We start from the raw sequence: 27,422 nt of genomic DNA, 5'->3' as shown, positions 1-27,422 counted from the left end.
AGAAGTGCATATATTGTAAATAAAAATTCTAATAGATAACAAAAACATGCACTTGAAAACGCAAAGCAAGTCATTGTTTCTTCTTATCAGTCAGGAAAGTGGCCAGAAACACAAATTAAACAGTAGACGGCAGCTGCAAATGCTCTCAAGCCTTTTCAAAACTGTGATTACATACATATTCAAACTACTTCTGACAGGCTACTTGAGAAATCTTAGTCATAATCTGATAACATTTGATTGTTCAATTCTTACTAGAGTGTCAGGCTAGCGCACTGCTTTATTATTTTACAATAAAACCACAATGAATTGACCTGTAAAATACAAGTAAATTAAAGCTTATGACACATATGAACCGCTGAGCGAAAATCCCACTTTCAGCCAGAAACAGCCCACTGAGGCCTTCAGTGAATCAGCAGCTCTGATGTTCAGCTACAGTCCAATGGATGATATCACCATTTATTGATTTATTGATTGACGCCTTGTCTTTATACAGATCTTCAATCTATTTGGGAGCAATGGTAGCTGGCGGAAACCAAAAAGCCAGTCTTCACAGGTTGCTGTGAGGGTTTTTGTTTAAACAGTGGCATCTTTATTTTAAGGGGAGTTGTAAATCTTAGAGGGAGAGAGAGAGAGAGAAACAGAGAGACTATGTGTGTTAGTGAGTGTGAGTGAAAAGTAAATCTCACAGCTTCAGAGGCAGAGTGAGAGACTGTGTGTGAGCTTATGCATGAAAAGAATGAAAAGTGAATGAGCGCATTGGCTTGTGTCCAGTATTGGTTGAATCTAATGTGTGCCTTCTATTGATTCCCCCTAATGTGGGCAACGTGATCTTTGCTGGTAACGACAAATTGTGGAGAATTTAAATCCGTAATTCAGCTACGTTTTCAAGGGCCACCTCTTTTGCAGCAGCATCACGTCAGGCTATTTAAAGACCACGTGCACCTGAGACTGTTTATGTTCCGCTCCTGTCTTCGAGACTACAGCACAGCATGAGACTATGCTAAAGAATCAGCAGGTGGGTGAGTGACACGCACACAAATACACATACACACTCCTTGTATCAACATAAATCCCTGTATCTTGTCTCTCTGTGCCCAACAGAGGACATGCATAAAACATGATTTGGATTAGAAAATGTCACATTGGATGAAACAGTGTCCCAGTGAGGCAACTAGATGGACTGCTTCAATACACAGAAGTTCCTTTGCGTCCTTCTTTCCATAGCACATCTTTATCTGTGTCTGTATGTACAGTCTGCTACCGCTAACTGTAACTGTTTCTGTGTGTTACCACCAGTCTGTTTCATTCTGATGAAAACAAAAATGAATTGAATCACACAGCAGCTTAATCTGATCCAAACATAACACTCAAATGTCATTCAGAACTAATACTGTATATCTGCTCTTAAACAGATTCAAAGATATACTCCTTGTTTGAACACTGACTAACCAAGTATGTTACTATCTATTAAACAAACAAGTAAATCAAACAGAATATAAATTAGTTGCAGCTGGATGATATCATCAAGTCCAGTAACACTTCATAGAACAAGCAAAAATGACTTGAACTCTGTGGCAGTAAATGCCAAAAACTACACTGACAACAAAAAAGAGGGTTTTCAACCTGAAGCTCTGAACAGACAAAGACACACATTTAATAAGATGTTGGCTAAACATGACATAAAGACTGCCAGCCGCACCAACAGCCACAGAACTGGATCAATCCCATCAGCTTTGCTAAGTTGGTGTTTATGACAGGGTTTCCTTTTGGAAACCACTTGTAGCCATGGGCAACAGACAAAGATGCACAGCTTAGTATAATAAGAGGCACAAAACCCAATATGGACTGATGAGTCATCTACCATGTCCCTCTGTATATACAGATGTTTAGATTCATCATACACAGCCACACTATGCCTTACACTCGCAATGTCATTTCCCAGCTGTTAAAATTGTAGTGCTTGATTTTTTTTTTTTGTCAGTTAAAAGCTGCATTTTTTTTTTTTTCCAGCTGTTAAAAGTGTATTTCCTGGTTTTGTTAAAGCACCTTTTCATCAATCCATCCTCAGCTGTGAACTTTGAAACGTAGGATTTTCCTGTACCTGAGTTCATCTTTGCAATCACCTAATCTGCATTGTTTCTACCATTATCTGGTGTGTATACTGTGTTAAACACATATTCATCTAAATTATTCATCAAAGAATTCAAGGTTTTCCTCCCTCTACAACACTGGAAGCTCACAACAGGTAGGACTGACGCTTTTCTACAGCAAACAAAGACGTTTGATATTCGCATACATTTAATGTGTCCATCATTTTATATGTCCCCAGACAGCTGTATATTGAAGGTCTTGGGCTTTCATGCTATTTTATATTCGCACTTAACACACGGTTGTAGAATTCCTATAACAATATTAACAGACCATAAAAAGTAAAACATCAAAAGCATAATTTGTCCTTGCAGAGGTTAATGACCTGTCTTTGATTTGAACAGGGGATAGGAACTACATCCCACGCAGACTGACGCACACACATACCTCACACCCTGCTGACAGAAAGACGGGAGAGAGGCAGAGATGTTAAATCAGAGTGTCGTCTTGTCAGAAGCTGTACAGTGTGTGAGTCCTGTATCTATCTTTAGAGGATTATGTGCAAGTGACTCACTGTTTCTAAGCTTTGTCTGCTTGTACTTATCTCTCTTCTTTTTGTTTTATCTTCAACTCTCAAATTAGTTTTTGCAGTGCCACGAACTCTCAGTCATCATCTCTTGTTTGGAAACCTCCCTGTAATTACATGCTATGAATCAGATGAGCAAATTACAGTAGAGAAAAGCAGGCAATAGTGAGGCATAGGACACTGATAATCAAATGAAAACGGACTGTAGCCTTAAATGACACTTCTTTTTTTTTTCCTCTTCTGGGCCTCATTCCTCCCTTCACAGCACATCAGCAGTGAGCCAGCTTGTTCACTATTAAGTCATTGCTCAAGTGAAAAAACCTCTCCGCAAAAAATGAAGCCGACCATGTCGTTCTGACTCTCGGATAATTTCATGGATGGGGGAGCAGTGCTAATGAATGTTTTTAATTCTATGGACATAAGCAGAGAGGTGGAGGGAGCGCTGCGGTGTGAATGTGTGCAACGCTTCCACCGTAACTCAGCATCTTTGGGTAGGAGGCAGCGGCTGATGTCTTTCCGTGTATGTCACGTTGCCTCCTCTGACACATGCGTCTCTGCTGGTTCGCCCCCGTCACCATGGCAACAGTGGAAACTAATTATAATTTAAAAGCTCACGGCTACCCTATTTAACCATGATATCTGCTTCAAGAACAGACACACCTGCACTAACACACATGTACTATCACCCTCAACAACAATAGTTGACGTTTGTGTGAAGAATTCGCATCTGGCAGTGGCTGCAGTGTACAGTAACATCACTGTGTTGCTGCAGTGAGTGGCTGTGTTGATATCTCTTCACCAACAGGGGGCCTCATTGAACAGCAACAGAATTGTGTAGTGATGACTCATGAACACATGGAGGTGCTGTCAAGCTTTGCATTTCCAGCTTGTCACTTTCTGTGTGAGGGAGGGGTATTCACAGTTACTGCATGTTCTACAACAGCCACCAGCACCTAACTTTTATGGAAATTAAGTTGTTGAACACTGTATCCATGTATTTGACAGGTTAGTGTTGTAGATTGAGTATTTTAAATCACATGCAATTAGAGTGCTGAGCCAGTGAAAAGCTTATTTAATGATAACATAATCTGGCACACAAAAAATGAAAGACAATAAAAGGAAAACAACAACTTGCTTCACGTTTCTCTGCTGTGTGGGGGATTAAAGTTATCCTAACAGGATTTCCACCATCATGTATTTTTATTTGTCTCCTTACCAATTATTGTCTCTGCACGCTTCAGCTGCAAGTACATTTGCATGTTTGCAGCACAAACATGCAAATGTACTTGCAGCTGGCATTGATATCATCATCATAAAAAGCAGATTTGATAAACTGAATATCAGGAAATATATTGTTAGGCCTACATGTTTCTGTTTGTCAGTGACAGACAAAAATCTCAGATTCACTAAGTCATTTCAGAACAATCTGTTCTGTAATATTGGACTTTATACTGTGAGAAACTGATGTTGTTGAAATGTTCAGGCAACAGTCAACAAACTGTTGGAAGGAAAATGAAAGTGAAACAGTGACAGAACAGAAATACTCTCCACCCTTGCTCTGCACATCACACTGTGTCCATCACGTGTTTGTCACTGCTATTAGTTAAGACACCTTTTTTAGTATTAAGGTTATTTTCCTTCCCAGGGAGGGATGAAACAAACAGAGGCTGCTTACTGTATTTTTGTCTCCAAAGAAAGAGGCAATATTTCAGTCTCATATCAGTCTTCAGAAGGCCTTGACAGGTAAACAATTCCAGGCATCCTGATAAAACAAAACACAGCTGGGACAATGGGTGCATACAAATGAATATGTAATTAAGGATTGTAGAACAGAGCAAAGTTATATGGCTGGATGCCAAACTGCTCGTCACAGTGTCCCAGTAGCTGCTGAGCACCTGTTCAAGAATTTAAGACGGCCAGCTGTGCTCGTGTTCAACAGATCGAAGTAATCCTCCAACTATCCATTAATCACACAGCAATATGCTTTATGCTCCCACCAGTTCAACAGTATTATGACTGAGAGGCAGCCCAATGTGAATTATGACACCTTTCAAATCTTATGCTAAATCAGGGTTATTGAAGGTAAGGGAAAATAGCAAATTATACAAATGATAATAGCAATATTAGTATATATTGCCAGTTTTTCCAAATAAAATGATTCTTGACAAACTGTATGTTAGGTCATATACACAAGGAAAACATCACCTGATGATAATATTGTGTATATTAACAAATTGCTTCTGAGGCCAGTGTCCAGTGATACAGTATGAATATGTGACAATATATATTCAAAATCAATAATCTCATCATGTATGGAGACAAAGTGTTCAATGGTAAATAATTGATTAAATAAAACATTATAAATCATCAAGAGAAACAGGTGAGAGCCAGTTATGCGATTGGCTGTTGCTTTAGTCAAACGCAAGGGTCACGCCTGTCACATAACTTTAACAGTCTCTCAGGGTTTGTCTTGATTGACGGGGAAAAACCTTTTGATGAGAATGGCATGATGACAGAAAACATAATAAAGGACATTTTGAAATAAAAACCTGCTGGAATGAATTTTAAAAAATGAGCTACATGCAATAAACCTACTCTTACTGTGAAAAGGAGGCATGATAAAATAACATAACTAAGATCAGTTTTTAAAATACATTGGATTATTTTACAATGTGTATATTTTTTCTATTTTTATTCATATGATTATTTATTGCATAATTTATTATCTAGTAGCAGAAACCATTAAAATCATGCAGTACTATCTTTCAGACCCAGCAAGACAAGAGTAATGTAATGAAGGGACAGAGGGAGATAAGACTGCACGTTTTCACCATTACAGTCTCCCTTACACCCTTCTTATTTCTCATAAACTTAATGCCACTTCTTAATTTCATGCCATGTTTCACCCCTAGCAACCAGCTCCAGAGGCATATCCCACACACATCCACCAGTGGTACAGAGCTATGGAGGAGAGGATGGAGATGAATAAAAGAATAGCAAGAAGCAACAAAATGAACATACTTTGTATTTATGGATCTTTGCAAAACAGTGTTCACAAAATCCATTTGAATCTAATAAAAAAAATTAAACTCATAAATTAAAAAAGGGTCAAAAGGATTAAAAAGATTAAAGGCATTTTACCTAATTTGACAGAAGACTAGTATCCAAATCTCCTCCGGGCCCTGAGAGCAACTTCACTTTTCAGCCAAGATTTTAAAGATTTCACCCGACAAACGGAGGCTTTGTACTTCCTTATATGGGGTAATACAAAGATCTGTTGCGTATAATGTATAGGTTTGTGGAATACTAAATCATGGTAGTCCACAGGTAATGCAGGCTGAAAGAGGAATCTGGTATGCTGACTGCATAGGGTTAGAGAATTAAAATGGATTAATTAAGAATAATGGCTTTGAACAAAACGTTCATGAGAGAGTGAGATGAGCAAATCAATACCAAATGAGGAAAGGAGAAGGGTCCCAGTATAATCGGTTTTCTGTGTGTCAGACCTCTTTCCTGGTGTTCACCTGCAGTGTTATTTCTCCTCCTATTCATCCATAGTTAGATCACGTTTCAGAATCTGCTCATTTATAGTGTTTGTTTAATGTAGGCCATGTACTATAATTACTGTAATGCATTTTGAGTGCAGTGAATGAAGTGGCCAAATGTACAGGGGCCTAAATGCTGGCCAGAATCTAATTAAATCATGAAATGTTTGTAAAATGAGTAATGATTTTTTTTCATATATCCAGTAGACATGGAGTAACATTAGTATTCACAAATAAATGAATTTCACTAACTTCGTTTGTCTGCCTTTTAGTGCTGGGCACGTATTACTGAGTTGGTTAGAGAACCTTTTCACTGCAGCAAGGAACCTTTTTTATGGGTTCATCATATGATTGTTTGTTAATATAAAAAATAATCAATTACAGCACCTTCAATGTTTTGTGTTGGCTAATACAAATATGATATGCGTGTTCATGCATGCTCCTGATCAGATATGTATGCATATGCAAGAGCATTTACATATTGCATGTACATATATTTGCATCAGAAATCAAAATTACTGTGTTTACATATGATGCCACTGACCAGGAAAATGTAAGGAATAAACATTTGTGGTGCAAATATTTTGATAATAAATGATGGCAAGTACGAAAATAATAGAAATGAATGCATATGAATGCTGATGGAGCACCACACATACACAAAGAAAATGAACATGTACTTGCACTTATATGGAATTAAATCTGGCTAGCTTTGTTCAGCTTGGTAAATGTAGGGGGAACAGCAAAATGCTCTCATTTACTCAAGGTACTACTCATATAAAGAGTTACCATTCTGAAATATTTGCCATCACTTCTTAATGTTTTTTTTTTTTCTTGGAGTAGCCATCTATATGGGCCAAGGGCACATCTGGGTTGTCATGCTGCTCCAGACTCCTGCTCCAAAGGCACACCTGCTGCTAAAAGGGTAATTTGACACAAATCCACTTTGATGTGAAGGAGAACCAACAACCTCTCCTTTCTTAATAAAACAGCAAAGGCATCAAAGTGAGGAGGCTACAAACACCGTCATGCCACTCGTACAGTGATTATGATTTATGAACCAAGGCGATGCTATTCCTTTGATGAAAGTGCCTTTACAAGTCTAAAAATAGAGGACTTGTTTTGGTTACAAATGCCAAACTGACAAAGAGATTACCTTTAGTGATGGCATTTGGTGGTATGAACAAAACTCTTTTTTAACTCAACCAATGCAGATTTGAAAATGAAAGACTTTAAATATTAGTGCATTCATTTCCACTGATCCTGACTGGCATTTAATTTACGATTTTCACAGTGGACTTTAAATTAAAAAGTATTTTGAGTCACAAGAGAATGAGATTATTGTGTGCAGACATTTCTGTTTACTTTTAAAACCTCGAGCTCAGAGCCAAAATCGATTAAAAAATTCAAGGCTGCTCAGCACTGTACTGCCTAACAAGATGGGAACCAATGCAATGTTTAATAATCGAGAATAAGGCACTATTATTGTTTCACATTAAATATACATCACTGAGAAATTCATGAGTTCTTGGAAAATTGTCCTACACAAACACCTCCGAGCCTTTCAGCAGCATCTTCAGCCCACTCTCACACTTCACATATCATCTTTTCAAACACTTCAGAGCAAAGAAAATCATCAAGTGTCTGTGGAGGATATTAAAGAGGCTCTATCCTGGACTGTGTAGCTGATTTGTCATCTGCATCTAAATCGTACGTATAAACCAAACGTAACCAAGAAACATCTGACATTTGGTTTTTGCATGAACTTACACAATACCCTAATAGAAGACAGTGTTAATGATTAGTAAATTGTTCAAGCTTAATATCACAAAATGTTGTTTCACATAGGTTTTCAACAGCTAGCAAGCAAAAACAAGAGGTGTAGCAGCAAAGACAAGAGCCTGAAAGCTTTGTTTGCTACCCTGCTTTTTCTATCTGTGGTTACTACAGAAACAGGTGGACAGTGACTAAGCTATGAACTGCATAATAACAGCAGTGCAGTAGAGGGCTCGTTGAGCTGGAGAGTCAAGAGGTCTGATGAATAAGACATGACAGGCAGCATCAACAGAAAAAAAACAGAGGCAGGAAACTGGATTTTTCGTCCAGTTAAACAGTTTGCAGTGGGAAAATTTTCCAAAAGCATGGTATAAAACAACACAACTACAGTATAGTGATGCCATTAAGATACTATAGCTGAAGCTGAATGCTCAGGACAAGCGGAGTGGATGTTCTGACACTCAATGGAAAACACCTGTCACTTCAGCTGCTGCAGCCTCCTGCACAGTGCCATAGCCGTCATAGAGAACTGTACCAAGCCTGCTCATGCTGACACCATGCTATACATTGAAAAAAAAAAATCTGGAGAAAGTTCTGTACTTTTAATATCAAATGCTCCCTATACAGCTCACGTTAAGGGTGGCCATGTTTGTTGCTCCATTCATCTGTCAGTTTGTCTAACTAATACCTTGCTTCAGAGCAAAACAACTCTGATCAGACTGTCATGACAACCACATTCTTTTTCTCTCTACTCTGCCTCTGACCCACTCTCTGTTTTCATTTTTTCACTAGTAAAATTTTGTTTCTTTTATAATGGAAGCAAAAGGATTATTGGATGGAGAGTGATGAATCAATCTCAAACATTTTGTTTGGTGGTCTGCAATTTCTACGTGATAAACATGATTTCTTTTGTGAGTCATTTTTAAAGCCACCCACAACGGCCCCAAATGCACAATAGATTCCCACTTCAGGAGCTCACAGCACTTAGTGTATGACTTGGTATGTAGCTGATAGCCAGTGGAGGAGGCTCTCCTGCAAATCAGGTCCATGGGACTGGGTTCAATTTTTAAATAGCACGATGAATTATTTTGCATATAGTACAAATTAATGACAACATGCTTTCAAGCAGGTTACAGCTTAGTACACACACAGAGACAGTGCCGATTGTCAACAGCTCCTGCATCGGCCAGTTCACACCTGCATCACAAGCTGAACAGACATGAGCACAACTCGGATAATCTCATCAGATTTGATCTGAAATTCATGTATAGTAGTTATTCAGAAGCATAAATCAATTCAATATCCTATGAAAGCACCTCACCAGCATAATAATTGAAAATTCTTGCTTTATACATTATTTTCAGGAGATAATTGAAGTCTCCTTAGTCGGCTGAAATTCAAGGACGATAATGCAGGCTTGACAATATGGCCACTGAGCAAACAATGCAAAGCCTCCCAACAAACACAGACTGCGACCACATGCACACATTGAGCAATGTGCGTCCTCACCTAGTTAGTGACGACGCACAGGCCTTTGTCATAAAGATCTCCATCGATACTAAAATGTAGGGGCAGTGCAATGGTTATGTTTCTTTGTTGTGTTCTTGCAGTTTGCAAAAGACAGAAGTATGCATCACAGGCAACATCTGGTAAGGAATAGCTCAGTCAACAAAACATAATATAAGTACAGGTTAATAACACCTGACCTTCTTCGCTTCACTTCTACAATGCCCTCATCAGAGTTTTCTATTGTCCTATTCCATTGTCCTTAATAAAACATAAGACCAGTGTAAAGCTCTGTTTTTGGGTGTCAAAGATGCCGGCTTAGTGTGTATGGAGGGCCAAAGCAGAATGACACGTATACTCTGACAAAAGATGTTGCCCCACCTGTATACAGACAAAATAGGCCACTGTGTCTGCTCTCTGCTCTTTGTCAGATAAAACACTTGCCAGACTGGTATCAACACTAGTCCTAAGCGTTTGTGCTAGTGAGCTAGTGAGGAGATTTGCTATTTCTTTCTCCATTTGACACTGCTGCATAAGATCTAATATGAAAAAAATATTTACAAAATATATAAAGCTCTTCAGGAAATTAAAATTGTGCACACCTATTGTCAAGCTCCAATCATTACCAAAGCAAATCCTTTGATTAGGCAGGAAAGAAAAAAAGATTGAGCCATGATGGAGTTTGATTTCATTTCATTTTCCACCTCTAATATCAATGGCAGCCGAAAAAAGATGTTTTAATTAATGAATGTTAGTTAATTATCACTTTTTGCAGTCCCCACAGTTATTGCTTTCAGCAGGGGACAGGTCTCTGTTCAACAAATTATGAGGTCCCATAATGAAGGATAAGAAATTAAGCAGAAAATTACTATGTATAAGTCTCACACAAGGAAATTCAAACTAACCCTTGTCTTTGATGATAATAAAAAAAAAACATGCTCATGCTGTACCGAGCTCTGTAGGCTCTGAATTGTATCTCGTCAGCCCACCTTGCCCCTCCATCTCTAGGATACAGTGTTTACTGAGTGGGTGCCAGGACACAGTGTGATTGTATGTACTGTAGGTCCAAGTAAGAACAGTCTCCACTGTGAATTACAATGCCAGCAAAAACACATAGTTAATATGGCCATACTCAAAACTATTATAAATAAGCCAAGCCATGTTACATTTATCTGCAAATAATCCAGTATCAAAAGAAAACACTAATAAATAAGGTTTTTTTTTCTTTTGGTATTTTTAATACTTACTGATGAATAGTTTTGTTTTGGCATGGTCAGGCTTGAGTAATCAATAGGAAAAATGTCTCATCAGTTGTTTTGCTAATGTAAAACACCATTCTGAACACTAATCTGACACTGTAAATTAAATTAAATCAGAGATACTTAAAATCAAAGTCACAGGTGACCTACAGTTTAAAAGTTTCTCATTTTTAACTGGCAACTAGCAGCTGAAAAAACAGTATCTCTGTCTGAACAGCTGCCAGGCTTAATCAGCTGTTGCCAGTTAATGTTAATTCCATGAGTTGGCAAAACTACTGAATAAAACATGGCTAATAAACTTGCTATGCGAGGCAGTGCCCACATTACGCTGAGTAATCAGGCAGCCCCTGTTTGGGACAGTTTTGGGGCTGTTTTGTCTGCTGTATGACACCTCTAATGGGACAACTACCTATAGCCATGGCTGAAATCTACTAATTTAACCTTTGACTAGGGAACTTTTTCATTTGTTTGTCAAGGAAAAACATACAAAGAAGAGAAACATACTGGATTTTACCAAATTTTGCTACTATTTCATCCTTGGGCAGGTGGAGACTAATATAGCTCATGCAATTGATACAAATACAAGTTCAAAAGCAACCCTTTACAATACTTTAAGGTTAGAACTGAAAATATTGTGGACTTTTTTTACACCATGGAGCTGTTCACTGATACTGTATCAACTTGTAAATTAATGTCAACAGGATCATTCAGAGGTCTTTTTTTTATTCCTTTATTTTTAGAATAATTACTGCTAAGTGCACAACTAATGACCGCTAGTGTCTCAGTTAGAAAGCCCTGCAGTCCTACGCATGTGTTCTCACTTACTCTGGCTAATGAGACCTCTGCTCAGGTTGAGGTTGGGCAGATCTATGCAAACTTGATGAAGAAATAAAAAAGATTACATTGCGACCTCTCCTCTACTACACTAACAGGTGCTACACAATTAACAGGCAGTGCAAGAGATGTCAATCAAACACAGTCTACACCCACCCACTCAGTCCTTAGAGAAGGGTTAATCAAACAAAATATGAAGCACCTGTGTAGGTGAAGCATTGGTGAGTACAGCCTTTAATGGGGAGGGGTAACTGTTGTCATGGATACTGCTTTGGGTCCCTGTAAGAGGAAAAACACAGATGTGCATGTCTATATTTTGGCATGTAGGCCTATCTACTCACCCACCTCAACTCAAAGGGCCCCATGCTACATACTGAAAATATGCCATTTTTTCAACCCCACCCTTTGACAAGAGAACGTTTACGTTCCAACATATTACAAATTGGCTGCCAAAGGGTAGAGACAAGAGAAAAACAACAACCAGCAACATCTACACAGATCTCACAGAAGTGGCCATCAAGTTTACTGAGCTTCTTTGTCTTATCAAATGTTCAATTAGACATGTCTGTCTTGTAACACAACAGTTTTGTATTCTCTGTCTGTTTTAGCAAAGAATTGTAATTATTCTTCCAATAAGATGAAAACATATACTAGTGACCTTAATTTCACCCCTGATGCTATAATGTCTTGTGCCTGTCAAAGAGGGTCACATTAACATCACAGTGTAATCTTGGTTCAAATGAGTTTGACCACAAGAAAGAGTGAGAAGTTTATTCAAATAGTAAGTTCTTACTTGATCTTCTCAAGGAAAAAATAATATATGACATTGCTGCAAAAGAAAATAATACTCTTGCACAGACTCTGGCACCTCTCTCAGCTTATAACTGGCTGCACATGGTAAATATTACTTCACAGCACTGTGAGAAATCTTAGAGAGCTAAGACACCACTGGCTCAAGGGTACTACATGTATACTGTGACTGTATTTACACTGATTTTGTATAGGCTACTTGAGCACACTTCCATTGTGCTTCCTCCATGTTAGAGCCATTTTCACTAGTCCTGAACATACACTGACTGACTCATTCACACTTATGTTTGTATGTTGATGACATCTCTCTCTCTCTCACACACACACACACACACACACACACACACACACACAATGTACAATTTGTTGAAATTGTTTCTGAAATGCACACTTATCATAAATCACACCCCGGCAAACAATCCTTCACCTGCTCAAAATCTTAATTCCTTCCAAGAATTTGTTTTCAAAAGCATAGCTATTTTCAAGCTGAGCCTCCAGGGCTCTGCAGGGTGCTTTTATCATCCATGCTCTCTGTGTTCATACATGCCTGTTTAAATGTGTAGAGAGAGGTGAGGTCTTGATCACAGACACACCTACTCAGACATAGCCTGCCAACTTCCTGCCTAATGAGTCCAGCCATCTGACTGAAGCACTTTAGCTTTCATACAGATATTCTCACCACTGTGCCAATGATGTCTATACAGTACATAAAACTTTTAGTATAAAATGTTAAGTCATAGATAGATAGATAGATAGATAGATAGATAGATAGATAGATAGATAGATAGATAGATAGATAGATAGATAGATAGATAGACCTATTGATTATTATGAAAATGCAGTAACAGACTAAAAATAGCCTAAAGTAAGTACCATGAGTAACGTAAACTCTCCGTTCCTATGGGAATGTTTTTGTGATGGTGGGCTGTCTATGACGAATACACCATGTACATACATACGGAGTGAGGCGAACATACCGTGTATCTGCCCGCGGACACAGGATGATGCTTCGGCTACTTAACACACTCCCATCGCATCTCTTATTTCTAAATCCGTTGCACCTGTCAACTAATGGCGCAGGGGGAGGGGGTTCCCACCAAGCTGTAGCCTCAACCTTTAGCCTAGCGTTTTAAACGTGCACCTGTCGTTATGGGAAAGCTTGCTTACCTGTCATAACTCCATCTACTGTAAGACATGCTCCTGTTGCTGCTGACTCCCTCCATGTCTCCGGCGATTCTGGATGGACTGGACTGGATGGTGAGATGGCAAAAAAATAAATAAAATAAATAAAAACAGAGAGTAAACGCTCCTCTCTCCCTCCTCTCCTCACCAATGCAAACACGAACTAAAGGAATCGCCGTTATGTGAATGAGCAGAGAGGCTGTGCGGAGCCAGACGCTCTTCCATAGGCTATATACCACTCCAGCGACTGGAGCGCGAGCTGTCGGCCGTCACGGTGCACGCGCAGATGCTGATTTATTTCATTCAGGCGGACTCACACTGTTGATTAATTTTACTGACCAAATCCCTCCTGACAGTGTCCTGAGTATCGATAGCCTCAAACTTTAGACACTGGCATAATTAAACAGGCCGAATTAATGGATGAAACTGCCATTTGTTTATTCTGATTATTGGCATCTCATGACTGCTTAATGGCCAGTAGCAAACACTGAACCTTCTCAATCATTTGCTGATCAATGCAACAAGCCAGATAGTAGCTATTGCCTACAACACAATTCTGTTCTTTTATTTATTTTTTGAAAGGCTGAATCAAAGTGTATCTGGATATGTGCACTCTCAAGAGGTAATTTGCCATGGATGTCATTTAATGCAAATTAAACAGGCAGGATCAGGTTCACACACATCTCACTGGTTATTGCCTGCAGGTTAAGGTTGCTGCTTCTCTAAGATCATTAATTGAATGTCTGCACAACCTAATTTTGTGAAAAAAAATTGACACACTTTACAACAATCTATCATTAGGTGAACCAATCCAGAGTAGAAATGAGAGCAAAGGGAATGCAAAAAAATCTGCCACGTTAATACCCCAGAATCTAATATCTGTCATTTAAGCCAAAAATTTAAATAAAGGAGTCCTTTCAGCCTGCCCATACTTAAATAATTTCTCCTTGTCAATATTATAGTTTGGCTTTGCCACAATCAAGGCTAGAGGATGCCTGTATTGCAATATATAAAGAAAATGTATTGTCTCTTGTTCACTTTTTTTGAATGATTTTCAATGATTGATGATGAGCATTCTGAGAATAGAATTTGAGGATAAATCAAATTATATTTCATTACACAGGATCTCAATCTCTGTCACAAAATACACAAACAAAAATTATAGATGTTACAAATCTTACTGATTGAAATGCTGATAATTATGAGCGCAATTGAAATGTCACCACTAGCATTAAACCATAAAAACCTTAAGACCTTAATGGCCCCAAAGAAAGATTCTCTAAACGATCGTCACTAGATGTTGCACTAGACCACCAGCATCTCAGACCAAAACAAAACAAAGGGGGGACCCCTTGCTCAACCTTTTCTGTTCTCAGTCAGCAACGTGTGACAAAGCCCAGTGAAAGCGGCCCCTGAATACACAACAATCACAACTTAAGTTACTGTGTACAGTGTACAGGAGAGCCAACACGAAAACAATCCAGCCACCACAACCATTAGCCCACACTACATGCCATGATATACTACAGCAATGCTGGGAGTAAGCCAGCTATAGCCATAGCAACATTTGCTGAACAAATTCATAATAGTGATAACAGCAAGTTAGCTAACTATCATGCCTACTATAGCTGGTCACTAATGATTACAGACATGTAACATTATATAGTCATCATGATACTTACATATCAATGTGACAAAAAGCCAGTTCTGAGTCAAACTGGAGCCCCTTAGCAGCTAGCAGGGAACTCTATCTTGTAAAGCCAGACCAGTATTGGCTCTATGGTCGGACTGGGACAGAAATTCAGCTTTGGACTCAGGAATGACACTGGCAACTTTAGAAACTTTAAAAACTGTTTCGATGTTTTGATAGTCCACCAGCAGACCGGGATTTGAGACAGTAGTCCCCATGGCCAGTGCACCTGTGCTGTGGTCTTATCTCTTTCTTTCTTGGAGACCTTTTTAGACGAAAACTTGGTTTCTTCAGTGGAATAAATTAAGGAGCCACCTGTTCATCAGAACACTGCATACTGCTCAATGCCATCTCTTACGTGGGCGGTTCCTGATTGTTCAGTTGGAGGGGCCAATGGTTTAACAGGATGCACCAACATGCACTGCTGCCAAACAGGATGCTGTGAAATCATAGGACATAGATGGTTTCAATCGGACAGCACCATAGGTTCTCTAGGTTCCTATCTTTTCGGATGAATATGTATTTAATGAAATGTATGAATGTGCAAAAATTGCAAATGCACATGGTCTTCCATGTAAAAGACTTTTTGAATGCAAAATCAATCACAAAGATTTCAATGCATACCACAGCTCTGGAAAATTAATGGACTGTTCTGTCAGAAAAAAAAACGGGAACATGCAGAGAATACTTATTTTCACAAGTAGAATGGCTGTCCAGATTGCACATATTGTAAGAAAGAACTGGGGCTTCTGTCAAATTGATGATGCCCTTTGTGATGTTTTGTGAACCCCGGAGAAAGTTTTAGACATTCACCAATAAAAGATATATTAGTCAATCATAAGCTACAGTTAGTTAGATAGCGCTCCATCACAAAATTATCAGAACACAAATGAGTGAATATAATTTGTTGGGTTCATTGTAGGTCAACACACCCTGAGGAAGGCAAGTGTGCCGATACATGCTAAGATTTTATTCTTAGCCATCCACTAGAGAATTGAGAATTAGTCTTTTATGTCATCAGAGGTGGAAAAAGTACAAAAATATTGTACTCAAGTAAAAGTACCAATACTTTGATGAAATATTACTCAAGTAGAAGTAAAAGTACCCATCTGAAAATGTACTCAAGTAAAAGTAAAAAGTAGTTTATTTGAAATGTACTTTAAGTAAAAGTTACTTAGTTACTTTCTTTGTGTGGGATGTGAGGGTAGACTAAAGACTTTGTGCCCACTAACCTAGCTTGTCCGCGCGCACCCTCTATGTTCACGCGCCAGTGCTAATCACATCATCATTTGTCACTGTTGGTTCTGGCCATTGGTTTACTGTCTATGGTTCTGGCATGTATTTTTCCCCTGTAGGTTGAATTGTTATTTTTACTCAGTAATGGATAGGATTTATAAAGTAACTAAGTACAATACTTGAGTCAAAACGTACTCAAGTAAAATACAAAATACAGATTTTAAATTGTAGTTAAAAAAATACAAAATACACAAAAAAAGTATTCAATACAGTAATGTGAGTAAATGTATTTCGTGACTTTCCACCTCTGTATGTCATAATGTACTAATTGAGGAAAGTTTTAGTTTTTTGTCTTTATAAGCACTCATAGCAACACGGAGCTGATGTATTGCAATGTACATGTCATGGAAATGCATATTTGGGGGTGTTTAGGTTTCAAACTCTGTAATTCCTGGAACTGAGGGGATTACTGAATCAGTATCTGTCAATAATGTTCAGCAAATACATTTTCTAGATCCAGTTTTGCCCTCGAAAGGCTCAGATGTAGAAAGGGTAGAAAAAAAGACTTCACAAAGGAAGTTTAAGAGTCTGAACCAGATACAGTGTGTTTGTACACAATTAGCAGATGGAAATGTGCTATGACATGGCACCTAAAAAGGTGTATTTCTTCTATTCAGTAGGCCTATGCTGTGGCAGCAAAATTCAACAAAGAAAACAAACTGAACCCAGAGGGAGACATACAGTTTATGTTCAATTTTAACCAGTGTGCATCATTGTGTGTCTGAGCCAACCAAAAGGACTGTAAAGAAACTGTACAAAAACCTCAAATCCAATATTTCAGAAATTCCTTTTTGCATTTTTTTGATGTGAACATGTGAGTTGTCATATGATGATATACCAGTTGGAGTCACACTGTGAATAATGATGGGATAGTGCATGGATTTCCTGAATCCTGTCCATCAAAGGTTGCCTAAAGCATTAAATCTCACTGACACACAGCTCAGTACTGAAGATTCAGATCTGTGCTGCTTTTTGAATCCAAAAGAACGATTCTCTACCCCATCTGGCTCAATGACAGATTTTATTTTAGCACCAAAAGCTAAACACAGGGCAAAAGACACTGATAAGGAAGGGAAAAAAACAGTATGATTTTGATGTACACTAGGATTTGCAATGAGATGGGAAGTGGGTATTTCAAATCTCAGTGATTATAGTAATTCATTTGTGTGGTTTAAAGCTCCTATGTAAAGACCAGAATCAATTCTCAAACTCTGCCCTAGCTGACCTGGCATTTTACACTGTCAACTGGTGGTGAACACCCCAATATAAATATTAATACTCCATTACTAAGCCACGATAAGAAAAAACATTCTTGGTCATCATCTGGGTGAAAAATCCAATTTTGTAAATTTGGGCCAACAGTCATCTTCAGTTTAAAATAAGGGAATTAAATATTCCTCTTTACATATATACACAGCTATGCTGTGAACATGTATTCACTTATAAACATATAAAAATACTTGTCAACTAGTTTGATAAGAAAATAATGTATAAAAGTAGAGTAGAAACATTTAATCAAGTCCATTACTTCCATTATCTGATTTTCTTGTTGTTTATATTACAAGATGATGATATGAAAAACAAACTGATGTACTTCATTTGTATGCCCGAACAGAAGTACATTAGTGGAAAGGGAAGGCAGAACAGTATTTTGTGTCTGTGGCGATGATAACTCCACAGGTGGCAGGTCCGGTGAGTTCATGTCCCATTCGAGACGGGTTGTTTTTTACGATGTGCATCTCAGTGCTTCCACTTGTCCTGGTTTTCAGACTGGCACACCATTGGGGGAAAAATTTTTGTAACAGAATAATTCAAGGACACAAAACAAATACATTGCCACTGTGTTACTGGAATGATAGAACAGTAATGTAATCTATATTGTAGACTAAATGTTCGACAGAAATGATGCATTACATTGGAATGATCTGAACAAAACTGAGCTCAGAAATCTTGATTTGCCACAAATGAATTTGTTAACATTACTTGTCAGAAGCTGAATATCGAGCATACAGCGTTCAGTGTTTTGATCTGAAATCGTGTTAGTTTTCAAAGCTACACAATGTGCTACCAATGATTTTGTCACTACTGCTTCTTAGAAATCTGAAACAACATATGAGGTCCAATTTTGACTGAACCGCCACCTTCTAGGAAAAAATTCAGATCAATTTGCTACTTACGGTACACTGAGGAGATGGCATAGGATAAGAACTTTTCAATCTATAAGACTTAAAGAAAATCAGATACAGTAGACACTCCATATTTGGCAATTGAGATGCAAGCAGAAACCACAGACAAAGTAAAGAATCCACTGCAGAATGCCAGAAAGTTCTATCATTGTAGCTTTAAGGGCTGTCTAGGTATTATATTTATATACATACTTATATATTCACTTTCATATATGTAAAACCAAACTCAACCTCACACACTGTACTGTGGTGATTTAATAGGTCATTAGAAATACACTTTGAAAATCACAACAAATGTCACTTATGTACAGTAGCAGATTAGCACATGGGAGTAAGGATGGATATGGCACAACATACACAAAGCTTCATAAGATAATCTCTCTGCTCTGATCAGACACTGGAAACTAAAGAAAGTCATTAACATTCTGGATATATAATTTTCATTCAATCTCGGTAGCAAGTACAAATGTCACTACAAGGCAAGAGAAGTCCTTCAGAGTACAAAACATTAATTTGTCAGGCTGATTTAGAAGGCAATGTTTAGTGTTGGGACTCTCTCGTGTGAATTAGATTACGGCTGAAGGTAGAGTGGTGTTAAAATTTGGCATTGTCAGTTGTCCATAGTGATGTCCTGGGGACAGCAGTTCCTGGTCAGAGTATCTCAGAAAAGGCTGTCTGAAGTCATGCACGTGGAGAAGGCAGCGGTCAGTCATCCACTTCGGATGTGATGTCAGGCAGAGTGGGTGGGGTGGTAGAGAGTAGCTGCATGAGTTACAGTGATAAGGCCGACTCAGACGATCACACAATGGCAGCCGCTCTTGTCTTTCTCTTTTCTTGTAGGTTCTGGCGATGGTGGACATTCCTGTTCTTGGAATTTCCTGGGAGTTGGGAGAGAGCAAAACTATGAAGACACACTGTACTGTGTGACTGTGTGGATCTGTGATCACTCTTTTTAATTTATTTTTACAACCGAAGCAATAAATAGAAAATACCAGTTTTCTTCATTATCGTTTTATCTGAGCTCTTCTCTCTGGTTTGCAGTGGGCGGGGTGCAGGTGATACACATACTGAGTTATGTACCAATCAGAATTTAGAAATATTTGAATCAAAATGTGATAACAGTTGTGGGTTTGTTTGCTCATGCTGCCAAGTGACCCTTAATCAAATCTGATCAAACCACATACACGCAGTCCTGATCAAGCAGACTAGCTGAATTTTTGAAAGTCAAATTCTTAATAAATACTACCTAAACATTCAAAACTTTAAGTATGATTGTTGCTTAATTAGTCATGATTTTTTAAAATTAAATTTTAAACATTTCATGACTTTATTGGTTATCTGACAGTAGAAAGATGAGAGCAAAAGGAGAGACAGAAATGGGGGAATGACATGCAACAAAGGCCCATAACTAAACATGAACCAAGAGCATTGCGATACGTGATTGGTGACTTAAACCCTCAGGCAGCAAGGCACCGCCAGGGCACTGAGAGTCATGAATATTTAATGTGACAGCGACATGTGTTACATGTGCAAAAGTTTTCCCGTATTCTTCATTTATCATAGTTATCATTGGAATGCCTGAATATTCATCTTTTTAGCCACTGTTATAGCTTTGAAAAATTGCAATTTATAAACCACGTACCTGATTACTCTAACCAGCTCATGGAAAGCTTGGTCTACGTTCATGCGGATTTTGGCTGAAGCCTCCATATATGTGACCTTCAGTTGCCTGGCCAGCTGCTGGCCCTCTTCCTGGGTTACCTGAGGCAAAAGGAAGAAAAGAATAAGGACAGGCTTAAACCTGATTGTCAGCAGGGACCTTGCACATGTAAGAATCTTTTCCACAATCCCTCAAAACAAACCATGTGTTTATGAAACACTGGTATCATGTTCTTACAGGTAGAGATGATGCAGTTAAGTAAAATTTTTGAGATAGAACACACTCTTTGTGCACATACACATCTTTAATGTAATACATACAAACAGAGGCTGAACTGCATCCAGACTACAAAGACCGACAGTTTTACTGTAATACTGCTGTCGAACTAAGTGAACCTACATACCATTAGTGCATATGAATTAGAATTCAATATGCGCTGCGTAACACACATGTTCAGACTTTCACATCCAAGTGAAAGTGACCCTTAATAACACTGAAGGAAGAACTTTGTGACTTTCCAATTTAGCTCCTTTTCTCAGCTACATGGCGGTATTATAAATCTACATTCATGTTCCAATTCCAACACTGCTACTTCTTTCATTTTAATTTCTGTCCAGTTGTTCAAAAAGTGTCCTCTAACCAGGCTTTCTCCTGAGCCTTCACAATGTCATCCACCATTTTTTTTCCCCAACCGTGGTAAGCGCCTTCCTTTTCATTACACAGTGCAGTGTGGAACTGTATAATTCCATCAGCACCAAAAATTAAGTAGTTTTCGACCACATTTTTAATTGAATTTCATTATGTAATTTCTCAAGTGTAAACTTACTACACACTTAAATTAGCATGTAAAATGCATCTGGGACACAGCTGAGATCTGCCTCCACACTCTCTGTGACACAGCTGCGCATATAATCTGGGACTGAATAATGCAAGAAGGAATTAGGTCCAAAGGCTAGGCTATATATGGTAGCAAAGGATAACAAGGGGTAGAAAAATATAAAATACTGACCAGCTTTTGAAAATGTTGGAGATATTGCTCTGCCCCTTTTAGCATGGGGGCAGAACTACTCAGTTATTGTTTATTTACAGCTTGAGTAATTATGTTTAAGCTTCTATTATTGAGCTACAATCTGGCTATTTATCTGTAGCATATGTTGCAAGTTACACTTATTGAAAATGTTGTCCAATGCAAATTCTCTAACATCAACAATCTCATAGGAACTGCTTAATCATGTAGAAAACGGAGAAGGATAAGTAAAGAACCGTCACATGAGACTAGAAATACTAAAAACTGTATTTCAGTGGATAAAGCCCATTGACAGTAATTAGCTGTATGAGCCTGTGAGGTTCTCTTTTGCCATAAGGGGGTGGTGTGGATCCACTGGAGGAAATGACAAGCAACAACATACCAGCAGCCAGAAAATTCATCATTTCATCACACTCCCTTTTCTCTGCATCCATCCTCCCTTCCTGACACCACCATCACCATCTCTACAGTCTCTCTTTTATTCTTTCACTCACATCCTGTTGTATCTTAGCAGCTAGCTGCAGCTGCAGTGCTTGCTTCCACTTTCAAGTATGCAAATGTAAATCCTCTAGATTGATTGATATGGGTTCAGATCCTTGCGATTTGTTGGACTTACTTGTCTCTGTAGTTCCAGATCTGCTTTGTTTCCTACAAGAATCATAGGGAATTCATCTCTGTCTTTGACTCGAAGAATTTGTCTTTGGAATTTGTAGATTTCTTCAAAGCTGTAAAACATATTACATTGTGTTATGTATTGTTTTCTTAACAAACAGGTTATCATGTTTTTACTTGTGGATGCATACATTCCTGTGAAAATGTACATGTGTCAGACACCCCATCCACACAAACACACCCAGCACCCAGGAATTGGGGTCATCACCACTGTGGATCAGACTGAAGGGTTGAACATGTCAGCAAAGAGGAGAAAGTCAGCCACACTATTACAGAAACACAAAATGTGTTTCTCTGAGGCTGTGCTCAGTGCACTGACCTGGCTGTTGTCCCACTATAATATAAATGCCATGTGCATTTTTTTTTCAACCAAATAGCAAATAAAAAATCTGGGGGGGAAAAAAAGGCAAAATGAGACCACAAGCCCAGGACGGCATTCCAGCAACGGGCTCACAGACAGCTTGGTGAGCACATAGTAAATCTGGAAAGACTTGACTAATATAAATGGAGGAAGGAAAGACTGTTTACAATATAAACATGGGGAGGGGGCTGTGGGTGGGGGCAGGGGAATGCAGCTCACTGCACTGCTGGGCAGGGACACAAAGGCAGGGAGGGTGGGGTGTGACAGACTGACTACAAGAGGAATACAATACAATGTAATGTGAAAAATATCTTCAAGGTGACTTACGCCCTGAGAGGTAAAGTTACTGAGAATTTTTTAAGCCCCTTGTCATCTAATTTCCACCTTTAATTTCCTTTAAAATATTTTCATGAACTCACGCCCCATTTGTGATACTATTCGTGGTCTATGATAGCCATTCAGTGCATTTACATTAAGTTCTCTTTTTAAATAGAAGGATTCGCTGGAAAACAATGCATGCAATCCAACACAATTTTATGTAATCGATAACAACCTCACTGTTTATTGTTCAGTCTCTTTACTTTATTAAAACAACGTGAGTCTGCTTAGCTGCACTACAAACAGACGGACCAGTTGCTCCTTTGTTGTATTTATGGCAAAGTAGCAGCTAAAGTAATGTTTGCTGTCATATTAAACCACAGTTGCTGTTACCACGGTTACCACAGGTGTCGGCAAATCAACCAGGACTAAAATCTGAAGGATTACAGTTTATAATCTTTAAGATTTTAGCTTTAAATAAAGTGTATACGTTTTGAAAGAATCACATATTTTGTATTGGCTTGTTACACTTCTTTATGGGTGATGTTTACAAAGATTGCAATAATCAAACCCAAGTCTGTTTTATATGATTGTGCCAATACATCAGTGGAAATATTCCAGCTAACTGTGAAAATCTTTGAAATTGTGAAAACCTGACATATTTGCTTTCTTTGGGAACTTTGAAATCTCCACTAAAGCTCTGTGAGATTAAAGAATGTTTAGCTGCACGGTTTGAGTCTGACTCACCAGTGGGTTAGCAGGGTTCAATAGCTTAAAGGTTGTTAGGGCCTATACATACTGAAATGAAAAGGTCCATGTCATGAAGAAAGAAAGAAAATTTCTCGTCAAAGCCCTTTTTTATACATAACTAAAGATATGTCTATCCTAGCCCACAAACTGTTGTTTCAATAGCATATGGGCTTTAAATAGAAAGCTACGGTACACGGATAAGTGAATGCAAGAGAACAGGATGAGGGAGGAAGTGTTAAGAACAAAAGAAAATGACAACAAGAACGACAGCAAAACGTTCCGGAAGTGCAAGCGGCAACAAGTGAGAGTATCAATGCAAGATTCATGATGAGAGGCAGAGGAGGGGAGAAAGCGAGTGTGTAGTTGTGAACAGTCAACAGAGATGTGCTCACAGAAAGGAAAGAGAAAGACAGAGACGTTGAGTGTGTAGCGGTGAGTTTGCACATGACGAGAGCTGCCACTCACCTTCCTCTGTCAGTGACAGAGAAGACGAGCAGGAAGCCCTCCCCTGTCCTCATGTATTGTTCTCTCATGGCTCCAAACTCTTCCTGTCCAGCCGTGTCGAGGACTAGAGAGCGTGCGCACACACGTTGACACAAACGTACACACACACACACAAACGCACACACCAAGAATAACTTTTCAGCAAAACAGACTTTTGCAATCAGTTCTTCAAGTGCAATATAATGCAATAGAAACATGCGTGTCTTTGTGTGTGAATATTTACTCTGGTTATGTTTGTTCAGCAAAGTGCACTTACTGTCAAGCCTGGCCGCCCTTTCGTCAATCACACACTGCTTGGTATAGGAGTCTTCAATAGTGGGGTCATAGTCAGTGACAAAGTACGACTGCGGGAGACAAAAAACAGGACAAAAGAGGGAGAAGAAGCTGTGAGTATGTCTGGAGTCTGTAATTATGTCAGGTTGAGACACAAGCTGTGTCCCAATTTCGTATGAACTGTATACTGTATTCACTATATACTGATCTTTGCAGTGTGTAAACAAGAAGCCAACATGCTTTATTGTTTTATGATAACAGGAAATGAGCCAATATGTGTGACATACAAAGGCAAACAAACTGTGACTTCAGAGTAACACTTTGTTATTGTTTGTTATTTTTGTTTTCAGAGGTGTTTCTGGAGCTGCTTCATTACCATCCACTACTCAGTGTTTTGCATCAGTGAGCAGCTTTTCCACTTCCTTTGTGCATTGCATGGTGGGAGAACAGCATCCATCAACAGCACACTCAAAAGTCGAAGTTTATCTAAGTGTCTGATTGCTCTGCTTTGTCCTGCTTTAAGTGAGACCTATGGATTTGAAACACAGCTTCAAAATGGATGGATAATAGAACAAACAGCCACTCCTTGTATTTTGGGTGAAAACAGCACACACAGTCTTACTGACCTCTACCTTTACCCCTGTCCTGCAGACAGGAAGCAAATACACTGCCTGCAGACACTTGAACAAGAAGTTTGAAGTAAATATTCCTTCACACAACAACCACTTTATGAGACGTTTCCTCAGTTGCAACAGTCACACGCCGCACTCCTGAAGGCTTTGATTCTTTCATTCTGGGGCCAATATCTGGTCTCCTAGTAACCTAAACTGGAAGGGTGGGGCCAGGGGATAGGGAGGAGGAGGAATCATGCATTTTTTACATTTTTCCCATGTTTTGTAGTTCTTGCTCTCCTCGGGGACTAGTTAAGTGGTGACAGCTGAGGGGAGTGCTCGGGGAATGTCAAACCAACACCCTAAAACACAGAGCGATCGCGAGAACATAAAATCCAGACAGGATTCCCTGTCGTTCTAACAACAAGCCAAATTAAACTTTTACAGTTATACAGTTGTGTTGTTTGTGTGTGAAAATGGGTGTTGTTTCACACAATGACACAAGCTTGGTATTGGTTTTTTTGGGGGGTTTTTTGCTGTTATTTGGCAGCTGAAGCAGACAAGAGAGAGGCTTCAACCAATAATTATTTTCATTACTGATTAATCCCATTATACTCCTCATTGTCAAAAATGTCAAAAGTGCATGTTTTGATTTTCCCACAGTCAAATGTATTCAAATTACTTGTATCTGACCAACGGCCCAAAAATCAAAACTATTCAGTCTACATTGGTAAATGGAAAAAGGAAAAGTTCTTATATCTGAGAAGGTGAAACGAGCTAAAGTTTGGACTAAAAATGTATTAAAACAATTAAAAAATAAGTGACTAATCACTGCAGCTCTGTTACCAATACATATTGCCTTGCAAAAGGCACTGGCTATAAAAGAAAAAACTGCTCAGTACAAAGTACATCTTGGTCAAAATAACCGTGTTTATGGAATTCAAATATTTGTCTTAATGTCACCGGCTTATATAACATCACCAAATTTTTTTTTACTCTCAAATATCAACATCAGTAACAGCCTCGAAAATCCATCCTTGGTCGAGCTCGACTTAGGATAAGTGAATGCTCGTAAATGTAATTTGTTTTCCCTTACATCCTCTGCATGCTGATTTATTTGTCCCACCTGCAGCTCTCTGTTGTTGCAGGAAATGCAGGTAATCTCTCCCTCTCACTGTTCTGTCGCTCTGCAGCATGCAAGTGTGCTGGCCTATGTCACATCCACTCACCACTGTTCAATAATTCATCAGTATTACTGTGTATCCTAGAACGTGCTTCACTGCACTGCACTGCCAGTGTGCCTTCAGACGGCCAGACAGAGACAGAAAGAGAAAGGGAGAGAGAGAGGGAAAAAAAAAAAGCAGCTTGCAGTTCTCGTCCCTCCCACCACCACCACCACTGCCACCACCACTCTCCCAGCCATAGCTTCAGCACGTGACTTTGGCTTCCCGTCAACCTCTTATTCCTATTCTGTCAACCTCGGGCAGCCGCATTGAGCACCTCGCTTCTCTGGCTATTCCTCCCCTCCCTCTACATGCATGGGTAGCGTAGCTGCTGCACTCTGTTCTGGCCAAGCTGATTCTCCCAGAGCCATCTCCCGTGATAGATGAGGCTGTTTTGCAGTGCCAGCAGCACCAGAGCCAGCACTAACAGGGGCTGTAGTTCGGCCTGGCAGGGCGTCAGCTGGGCAGCGGTAGAGCGATGGGCTAGGTGAGGGGGTGGGGGGGTGGGGGGGTGGGGGGTACAACATGACTCAGGAGGACTACCGATAACTATGTGACATAAGCCAGCCTGAGTCATGACCAGTAATCTGTCCTATAAATCCTAATATTGGTCCATGACTTCATCAGATAACAGGCTCCTAAAAACAGAATGAATCAGCCTGTATGAGTCGAGTGGAGCCAGGGTGTTGGGGAGGAGTAGCATTCACAAGTTACTACTACGTCCACCACCTGCAACTCAGGCTGGATATCAAAACCTCAGTACTTACAAATATAAGAAACAAGTTACAATTAAACACTCTGTCAGGATTTTTTTTTTTTTTTTTACATATTCTTTAATCAGATATAACGTAACCATTTCATACTATTTAATTTCAGCAAAGTTCATGTACAGTTCCTTTGTCAGGACGAGATTAAACACTGCTGTGTTTGAGAACTGTGGCTTTTGTTAAATGTAGCCTATACCAATAAAAGGTTTAGGGAAACTTTAATTGTATTGAAATACATTTTAGGGCTACAACTAATTTCTTTCGGCTGTCAATGAACCTACCTTTTTATTTTTTTAATTAATCAATTAATTGTTTGGTGTATAAAATGCCCCCCCCAAAAAAAGAGGAAAACATGCTCATGAGCATTTCTCAGTCAAAGAGGACACCTTCATATGTCTTGTTTTGTTCCAACAAAAAAAGTCCAAAACCCAGAAATATTTAGATTATAATGCTATCAAAGAGAGAAAAACAGAAAAGTCTCACATTTGAGAACCTGCA

The 27,422-nt window shown here is 39.0% G+C and overlaps 2 protein-coding genes across 3 annotated transcripts in view; both read right to left on the bottom strand.

Annotated features, from left to right (window-relative positions):
* Positions 1 to 13,838, bottom strand: part of tub (TUB bipartite transcription factor) — a 38,048-nt gene extending 24,210 nt beyond the window's left edge. Inside the window, exon 1 of one of the 2 annotated variants that reach the window (XM_056381773.1) lies at positions 13,572 to 13,838. In XM_056381773.1, coding sequence (XP_056237748.1) covers positions 13,572 to 13,627 — 56 coding nt within the window. In that variant the 5' untranslated portion in view covers positions 13,628 to 13,838. The remainder of the gene's footprint in view (positions 1 to 13,571) is intronic. The other variant, XM_056381781.1, reaches the window with a different exon arrangement.
* Positions 13,839 to 17,574: 3,736 nt separating this feature from the next.
* The window catches only part of rras2 (RAS related 2), a 28,077-nt gene continuing 18,229 nt past the window's right edge, over positions 17,575 to 27,422 (bottom strand). Inside the window, exons 2-6 of the mRNA XM_056379891.1 lie at positions 24,307 to 24,394; positions 24,012 to 24,114; positions 22,062 to 22,170; positions 20,401 to 20,519; positions 17,575 to 19,636 (exon numbers count right to left, since the gene is read on the bottom strand). Of these exons, the coding sequence (XP_056235866.1) occupies positions 19,549 to 19,636; positions 20,401 to 20,519; positions 22,062 to 22,170; positions 24,012 to 24,114; positions 24,307 to 24,394 (507 nt within the window). The 3' untranslated portion in view covers positions 17,575 to 19,548. The remainder of the gene's footprint in view (positions 19,637 to 20,400; positions 20,520 to 22,061; positions 22,171 to 24,011; positions 24,115 to 24,306; positions 24,395 to 27,422) is intronic.

This window comes from Seriola aureovittata, chromosome 1 (genome assembly GCF_021018895.1).
Source record: "Seriola aureovittata isolate HTS-2021-v1 ecotype China chromosome 1, ASM2101889v1, whole genome shotgun sequence".
NCBI classification, from domain to species: domain Eukaryota; kingdom Metazoa; phylum Chordata; class Actinopteri; order Carangiformes; family Carangidae; genus Seriola; species Seriola aureovittata.
Note: the sequence above shows the minus strand (reverse complement) of the source record. Positions and strands in the feature narration are given on the sequence as shown.